The following is a 9,277-nucleotide window of genomic DNA, read 5'->3' as shown; positions in this document are numbered from 1 at the left end:
TTGGAGGGTCTGGGTTGCCTTTGCATCAGTTTCGATCTTCTTACGGGTTGGTGCATCCCATTTGCCGCAGGGGACGAGAGCTCCGTTATCAATGGGATATGTGAATCCCGTCTGGATGATTATCCACATTTCCACCTGCGTTTTGAGGTGGTATTCCATTCAACTTTTCTAGTAACCAAAATCTTCACCGGAGAATAGTGGTGGGCATGTAGTGTTGTAGCCTTCTTGGTGTGCCATTTGAAAGAATCTTGCACACAATAAAACAAGAAGACTTGTTCCAAAACTTGGTCTTGGATTAGAAGTGCGGTGTAAAGAACTTATGAAAAACTAAAGAACTCGAGCGGTGTTGCAACAACTTTAATAGATAAAAAACTCGATTGTGAAAAAATGATCAGAAGGGATGATCGTACCGATTCCGATCGACTTTGAAAAATTTAAAATAATAAAAAATTGCTTGAAAGATGGTTTCATCGATTTGAAGCGGCCTCACTCTGATATCAATTGTAGGATTGGAAGCGTTAGAGGGTGGGGCTGAATAGCCCTAGTGGCTTTTTCACACTTTTCAAAAAATATTCGCATAGGAGTTTATGTAGTGGAAATATAGAAGGAAAGAAGGAAAAAGCAACCAAGCTAACATAATCGAGTTTTACTTAGTTCGGAGCATGTGATGACTCGTATTCCAAGGCCCACGATCATTGATCGCTTTCATTAGGCAATCACTATAGTTTCGAAAAATATTTACAAATAGAGTACAGAATGACAAGTACAAGTATGACAATAAAAATAAAGTTTACGGACAACAATAGAATTTGCAGTTGTTCGTCGATTGCCAGAGCAGCATTTAGGCAATAACAAATTGTTCCGGAGCAGCGTGCAAGAGAGGAAGTTGTTTTGAATATGTGTTCGAAGTAGCTAGTCAGGTCCTCTTTTCATAGTTGAGTTGAACTTGATCCAGATCCACTAATCTCGGGTCACTGTTTGACTCAATGTTGATCAGTTAACCGATCCACTCTGATCGGCCGACTGACCCTTCTGTATCGTCCTGACTTTCCATCTAGATGCTACTGCTTCGGATGAGATCTTTATTAGGTCGACCGATCCCGCCGTTCGATCGACTGATCCCGCTATTCTCACTGGCTTATCTGGTCTGATCAACTCATTGTTTATCCACCGTTTAGTCGACTGAACCTCCCTATTCGGTCGACTGATCCCTTGGTTAAAATCTCATCACGAGCTAAAATATGATCTTTTTGCTTGGGGGTTCGGTCGACTGATTCAGATGTTCGGTCAACTGAACAAAGCAAAATCCCAATATGCAAAATGTTAGTCTTCCTGTAAAATAAAGTTAGAATAATAGGCAAACAGTATATAAAGAATAATTTTGACAGCCTTCAGATTGTCCGGTCCTAATTTTCAGTTTTGCTGAAACTCTAGGTTGGACCGATGCCTACTGTGTCCTCTTTTGAGAATGCATCCTTACCTACTCCTCTTAGGAGAATTTACCTTTTGCCAGACTGGTCCTCCAGACCGTCTGGACTTTTTCTTAGTGTCTAAGACATCAGGACTTAATGTTGGACGTTCGATCATTGACCTGCCTAGTCTTCCACCTGGTGTCCGTGACCCTCAAGATTTTCACCTAGCATACTCGACTCTAGGATTTCGCCTAATGTTCTCGACTCGCTAAAACATTGCTTAGTCCTCCGGACCAGGACTTTGTTGCCTAATCGCAACTAGGACTTTCCACCATCCTAGCCTCAATTAGGACTTTTCTTTGCCTAAGATCATTTATAAGAGGAATTTCCTATACACTTAATTCAACTTATTAAAATAACAATAATACTTAACTTTGAGTCCTTTGTCATTATCAAAACTCAGATTCGATCGTTTAATGCTCTATGTACCAACACTAATGTCGATCAGATAGACTTTCAAGGGCCCTATTCTCTGCTATGATGGATACTCATGGGACTCTACTCCTTGCTCTCTCTCGATCTACCAAACTGATCGGTCAGGCGCTCAAAGGGCCCCACTCCCCGACTCTATCGGATACTCATGAGGTTTTGCTCCCCATTCTCTCCTGATTGGCCAAGTCGATCGGACGTGCTCTCAAGAGGTCCCACTCTCTTACTCTGTCGGACTCTCATGGGGCTATGCTTCCCGTTCTCTTCCGATCGGCTAAAGTTGATCCAGCAGGCTCTCATAAGGTCTGCACTGTAGTTTGCTAGTTGACTCTAAAGCTCCACTTCCTCTTAGGATACTATCACAATTCATTTAGGTCTCCTGAGAAAATGGGCTACCTATGCTGGACTCGTCTTATAACTAGCAGCCCAATAGGCCTCCAGTCCCGTGAACTCATTTCGTCATTAATATAGCACGTAAATTTGTCAAGAGTCAGAAGATTATATTTATATTTAGACACATAATACATCCTTTCTATACTTATAATGTGACTACTAGATATGACGGAAGCAAAATGATAGGACAGGTGTCTAGTAGTAAGATGATGTCTCATTAAATGTGAAGATTACGAAAAACATTATAAAAAGGAAGGATGCTGATACAGTTATACGCTTCTTCCATTTACGTCATTAATTTGCTCCCTTCGTTTCTGAGTATCACATAGACCCCTTTGCTGGCATTTAATGATTCCGGGAGTTCTACGACGGAAATCTTGCTCCCAATCAAATTCCATGCCAGTTCATCGATGGTCCAATTTATTCGCCGCAAACATCAACCTAAAGCTTGGTGCAATCGGCGCTAGCGAAGGACACTGCTGAGATATCGAGATCGTACCCAACGTGTATATTTTGCTGAGCCAGATACCCCAATATCGGCGTGTCGGAGCCAGAATCCGCCACCGCGAGGCAAACCACCTGATGCGCTTCCTGCATGAACATGCTCGTCGGGCTCAGCCTCACCGACGCCTCTCCGGCGAACTTGAACGTGATAAATGGTAACTTCTGCCTATCGGGCTCGCCGGTCACTGTGAAGCACAGCGGCAGAAGGCGGTCCGGATCAGTAGCCTTGGGCAGGCTGACCACCCTCGACACCTCCTGCTCCAAACTCGAGAGCACGGCGGTGGGCAAGTAGTTTAAGGTCGTGCCGGAGTCGATGATGATGTTGCCTGTCTTTAATCCAGGGGCGGAAGGTGGGACTGGGACCGAGCCGGCACCGTCGACTATGATCTCTTCTAGCCGGAGGACGAATAAGGAATCTTCCACCGTCATCGGGGTGGTGACCTTGCTTCCGGCGACTACGCCGGTGGAACCGAAGATGACTTTGCTGCTGGCCTGCGCGTCTGACATGGGAACCAGGCAATAAGAGAAGTATCTCTTGTCGAGAGAGGGAACGATCTGTGAGACGAGAGAGATGGGACTGCCGCTGAGCCCTGCCAACCCGCCAGCGCGTCTGCTGAAGACGCCGCTGCTCTGGGAGTTGCAGCCAAAGGCGATATTGGAGAAGGCGAGCGGAGACCCGGCGGAGGAGTCGAAAGTGAGGTCCTCGGTGCTGAGGACGCCGTCGATCTTCGACCCGTCGTCGTATTCATAGTGGTATTCGCAGGAGCTGCCGCCGGTGCAAGGTCTGTGGGCGAGGGCCTTGCAAAGGTTGGACTGGCAGGGGAGCGTCCGGTAGGAGGAGGATTTGCCTGGATCGAAGTACGGCGCCGTCTGCTTGTAGCACTTTGTGCAGGGGACGCAGTTGGCCCAGATGAGGTCGCTGCCGGTGTCGGCGATGGCCAGGATGGAGAACGGCGGCGTACCGACACGAAGCTCCATCAGATACTCAAACGAGTCGGGGACCACCCTTGAGACCGCGTCGAACGGCGTGATGCCACTGCAACCCGACAATTATCATCCAAAATTATTTTATTTTTAAATTTTAAAATAAATAAATACAAATTAAAAAAATAAAAAATTATACCCTTTTCTTTGCGCACGTGCAGCAATCCGGCGGGCTTGGTGGGCGGAGCGATAGATTGCGGCACGTGAGCGATCTAGTAATGTGGCAGACTGATTGTAGAACGGAGATTTAGGGGAGTCGCGATGGATAAGCTCGATGCTAAAACTTGCGGCTGCCGCCTCCGTCGTTGTCATTGCGGCCGCCACCATAGAGAGCGCAAGTAAAATCATTATCGTCATGTTTCCTATTGAGGAAACAAAAGAGTGACTAGGAGTGACAGACTGTGCGACGTGGTATTACTTGGCAAGGTTAAAGAATTTATAATCGAGGTTTCTATGTTTATTTGGAAGCAAAATTATTGCAGAAGGAAACATTAATGGCATTTGAATGATATAAAAATTTATATGAGTTAATGCAAAGTAATTTCAGCTTGATTTAACATTCCATTTTTCAAATTAGACTTTTTTTTTTTCTTATATATGAAAAATATTATAATTTATTTAGTTAGCGAACATTCACTTCTAATTTTATGAAAATGGAAAAAGGGAAAAAAGAGCAGGTCTAAATCTTTCTCCTTACCAATAATAATATAAGAAGAAAAATTAATTTTGAGATATATTTACTCTTTCATTTAAAAATATGATTTCATTCACAGGTGAATCATATATAATTCTCAACTTTAGTCTTACATCTTAAGATTGGAATTCATTATGGATTTTCAAGCGTCAGTAAATATCTTTTTAATAAACAAAAATTGTATAAATCATAAATTCAAAAATACATAATATTCAGGAATTAAAAACAATTTGATAAAATATCAGATTCGAATACATTTCTACTATCTTGTGCACAATCTACGTACTTCTATAAATCCTCTCACAGCAGGAAAGTTAGGCCAGTGTTTTAGGTATTTTTAAAACTATTTCTTTGTAATAATGATATTAAATGAGAACGTATATTTTTAAAACTAGAGTATTTAAAAAAGTAAAGGCATTTTTAATAAAAAGTGATTATTGGGACATCTTTCAATATTCCCATTTACTTAGAACATGTTTTAGTATATACCTTAGGATAGATGCCTAATAAAATCAGAAAAGTGAAAGATACTTGATTCCCAATTAAGCAGGAATGAATTTTCATGATTCATCTTTTTAATATAATTATTTAATTCTTCAAGTTAATTAATTTTGAGATTTGATATTATAAAAATTTTCTATGTACTACTAGGATAAATTAAAAAACACTCATAAAAACTTATTCAAACCGCCATTATTCTTATATTTATCATTCCACTATCATTCCACTTAAAAGAAAATTTTTACAATGCACCGTAACTATTATACAAAATTCAAATGTCTGATTAACTATATAAAAATACAAAAAAAAATAGTTAGAATATCAATGACAACGGATCCTATAATTACAATCTAAGAACACAACCCATATAAATAAAAAAAAAATACAATTTTATATTCCAAGAATATAATAATTAAAAATATTAATAATTTTTTTTTCATCTTTCACGACTTAAAAGAGCTTTGGGTAAAAATCAGAACATCTTTATTTTTTTTTAAAATAATCATATAAAATTCTATCATTCATTTTTGACAAAAGATAGTTTATTTTAAATAATTACTTTTTTTAATGAAATTTCTCAATAATTTCTGGTAACATATTATAATCATCTTAATACATTATTTGACATTATTGATACATATTAAATGTTGAATTGATTCGACAGTTGTACGAACATGACACATTCACACTGTAATGATTATGAAATAGTAGTAGTGACAATTAAAGTTTCGTATGGTTATAATTTTATAGTTATTATAATCTGAATATTATTGGATAATTTATAATATAGTAACTCTAAAATAATAATAATTACCAAACTAAATCGCATCAAAAAGTGAATACTTTGAAGAGAAAGTAAACAAAGGAAAAGACTGAACCGCTGAAGGAGAATGATTCAGCTGTGAAGGTCAGCTGCACACTTTCAAATTTAATGGCCTATTAGGAGACCACTAATTATTTTTTAAAATAAAATTTAAAAAATATTCTATCAACAAAATAACATATTCCAAGTTTGAACCGTGTAAATTCAAACCAAACAATATGTTCGAGTTGTATTGTCCAATAGTCAGATTCATCAGAATAATAATAAAAAATATCAAACCACGTAAATTTGAACAAGATATTCTTAAAGTTTGACTTCAACAATTGTAGATTTCATCAACTTTCTCCTGCGATAATGCTTGCTCCTGCGACAATGCCTCCTTCGATTGAATCTTACTTAGGTGTTTGATCTGATGCTACCACTCGTTCAAAGATTGAGACTGCTTCAAAATCTTATCTTTTTCTTCCAGCAAGTTCCAAAATTCAATCTTGCTCTGGAATCGAGCTTCAAAATCCAACCTTGACTTGATCAAGTCTTCTCCCTTCCTAGGACTGTCTCTCTATATGTGTATCCATTCAATTCAATCTTCTTACTCGTTTCAGTTGATTCGATTCATTTGGAGAATTCTTAGAGATTTGTTCGAATTCTGCTAACTGAATCTTTCGGTTTCTAGTTTCCTCTGTTTCTTGAGCATAACTTGCAGTTGGTGTTTGATGTAGGATATTACAAGCAGACCCAGAGATGACGTGACAGTCAAAGTTAAGATGAGGTGACGGTCAAAGTCACGGCGAGATGACAGTCTAAGCATCACTCTCATCAGGACTTAGCTCCTCACTCAGCACTAAGACCTTCGGTATAAGGACGATCGATCCAAGAGTTGGTCGGACTTAAAAGATCTACTGTTCTAGTAAACAACGGGCCAACATAAAGACTGGTCGAAGTTATGATCCACACTACATAACTATGTTAGCCGATCAGTTTAAAGGACGACCGGGCTTATCTAAGCTTAGCATTCACTCTCTCAATATATGGTTGGACGACCCTTGAGCCGGTCGAGCATACAAGATACATCTCTCCACTGTTGTAGCATATTCTCTTAATATATAGTTGGTTAATCCTATGGGTTTCAGTTTACTCCTCACACGCCAATCTTCCTTCATATGACTGGTCAATCATAAAGTCGGTTGGGTTTACAGGGCTTAGTGTCTCTATCTCCTACATAAGTCGATCGGTTACAATGTTAGTCAAATAAACTCGTTCGATCATAATGCAACTCGTTCGGTCTTAAAGCATCGGTCGAGCATATGTGATCTAGCTACCCGCTTCTGCAATATTACTCTCATCATATAGATAGACTCAGTTTTACAATACTACCTTCAATATAAAGCCGATCAAACTCATGGCCGGTCGGACTTACGAAGTCAAGCTCCCTATTCTTTGAGAGCCAGTCTCCTTTCATATGGTCAGTCGATTATATATAGAATCGGTCGGACCAACGAGATTAAACACCTTATTACTTCAACATCAAATCCTTAGCACCAGGGCGTAGAGTATATAGCCGATCGGCTTCATCACCAGCCATATTTACAGGACCTTGCTCTCCGCTCTTCAAGGATATAAATCTCCTATTATATATAATTGGACAGATATAAGGTTGGTTGGATTTGCTTCAGGAGACAACAGTGTCAGAGAATTACAACAACTCATTATGAAGTAATAACTATTTGTCAGAGAATATTCTTTTATTACAATATATACATTCAATGAAACCTTCTTCGAAGGTAACTGTACACTTTTCATCAGTCGACACATTATGACAACATATTCTTTTAACCACCGTATTAATGACATAAGTTATAAAGGACATTTTAGATATGAGTAACGGAATATTCTTTGGAGAATGAGGGTTACTCGACAACTTCTGACACCAAACATTTTCTGTCACCTCATTATTAATGCGGAGGTTATGAGAGGTGGTATAAAAAGGGATCCTTTCCATTAGCTAAATACGCGAGGCGATATATTTTACATACTGGACGCATCTACAGTTCATCTTCTCACTTTTTAATCGGCCACCGTACTGACTTGAGCGTCAGAGTGCTTATGCCAAGGACCGCCTCCCTGGTTCTCGCTCTAACGATCTGTTGGCTCGCTCTTTGGTGTGTACAAAAAGGAAGGAGGCACTTGGGGCCCCTTTTTCGCTCCAGCTCATCAGCCTCTATGCTAGCTCAAAGTCTTCTTCCAGTCAACAACAATGCCACCAGTCCAGCGTGTCATCTCTGCATCTTTTAGACATGATCAAATTTGGGGTCGTCTATGAGAACTTTCGCCTGAATCTTAAATGTAGCGATGGAAGAAACTAGACAATTCACCATCGTCACCCCTGTCTCAAGAAGATTTTGAGTGGATGGTAGCAACTCGATACATTGCCACAAGCAATAGCAACAAGCAGCTATCGCCAATACATTGCCACATGATCCGACCACGTTAATGACGGACCATCACACTGAAAGAGGGACTTGAGTAGAAGGCCCAACTGGGTCCAACAGTTCCTCCTCCACCGGCGATTGACTTCGTACAACCGCCAGTCCAACTAATCAACTTGTCGCCTGTACCGCCATCCCCGATAGCATACCATCAGACACTATTCTACACTCCCCTCGAGAAGATGGTCCAAGAGGAAATACCCCAAATATCATCATTTGGAGATGTGCTGACCCGGGATTTGCACAAAGGGAAAGCCCCGATGGTCAGCGACTCTGCTCAGCAGATAAGCATGTCGTTCTCCCATGAAATATTGGAGGATAAACTACCTAGCCACTTTTGACTCATGACAATAGGGGAGTATACATAGGCCATAGACCTAGAGGATAGGACCACCTCCTCAAGTTTAAAAATGTTGTCATCCTTCATCAATACACGGATGATTTGAAGTGCCAAGTGTTCCTCACCATATTCTCTGGCTCGGCACAGAGGTAGTTCAACAGGCTGTCAGCCGAATCCATCTATTGTTTTAAGGATTTCCGCATGGCTTTCCTTCACCATTTCGCTAGTAGCCGCTGTTACTACAAAACCACCTTGAGCCTCTTTTCACTCAAGCAGGGGCCTAAGGAGACACTTAGTGCCTACATCAAAAAGTTCAACCAGGTAGCCATGGATGTCCCCTTGGCCACCCCAGAGATTCTAGTGAGCATCTTTTCTCAAGGGCTTGCAGACAACAAGTTTTTTCGCTCCCTGATTAAGAAGCCCCTAAAGGATTTTGATCATCTACTTGGCTGAGCGACTAAGTATTTTAATGTATAAGATGCGTAGTTCACCCTGAAGAAGGAGGTCACCACGCCCACTCCAGCACCTGCTCCGAAGTGTCGAGCTCCTCCCTTGCCTCTTCCTCATAAAGGACCCTGAGGAGTTCTTAGCCTCATCATCAAGAGCTACGGTCTCAAGCTGCACAACACGTGGAGGCCGAACAGAGGAGAT

At 40.6% G+C, this 9,277-nt stretch overlaps 1 protein-coding gene across 1 annotated transcript; it reads right to left on the bottom strand.

The window, feature by feature from the left end:
- Window positions 1-2,735: 2,735 nt before the first annotated feature.
- LOC122048106 (aspartic proteinase CDR1-like) lies at window positions 2,736-4,139 on the bottom strand. Its single transcript, XM_042609713.1, has 2 exons — window positions 3,922-4,139; window positions 2,736-3,834 (listed from the first exon to the last, which is right to left on the bottom strand). Exons 1-2 carry the CDS (start codon window positions 4,137-4,139, stop codon window positions 2,736-2,738), a joined length of 1,317 nt encoding a protein of 438 aa, XP_042465647.1.
- Between the last annotated feature and the right edge of the window lie 5,138 nt (window positions 4,140-9,277).

The sequence above is a fragment of the Zingiber officinale genome, chromosome 2B, assembly GCF_018446385.1.
Source record: "Zingiber officinale cultivar Zhangliang chromosome 2B, Zo_v1.1, whole genome shotgun sequence".
Lineage (NCBI taxonomy): Eukaryota > Viridiplantae > Streptophyta > Magnoliopsida > Zingiberales > Zingiberaceae > Zingiber > Zingiber officinale.
Note: the sequence above shows the minus strand (reverse complement) of the source record. Positions and strands in the feature narration are given on the sequence as shown.

Excerpts from the sequence above, each read along its gene's own strand:
- LOC122048106 (XM_042609713.1), bottom strand. The coding sequence starts at position 4,139 with ATGACGATAATGATTTTACTTGCGCTCTCTATGGTGGCGGCCGCAATG. Across the intron at positions 3,835-3,921 it reads GCACGTGCGCAAAGAAAAGG|TGGCATCACGCCGTTCGACG; the intron begins GTATAATTTTTT and ends GTCGGGTTGCAG.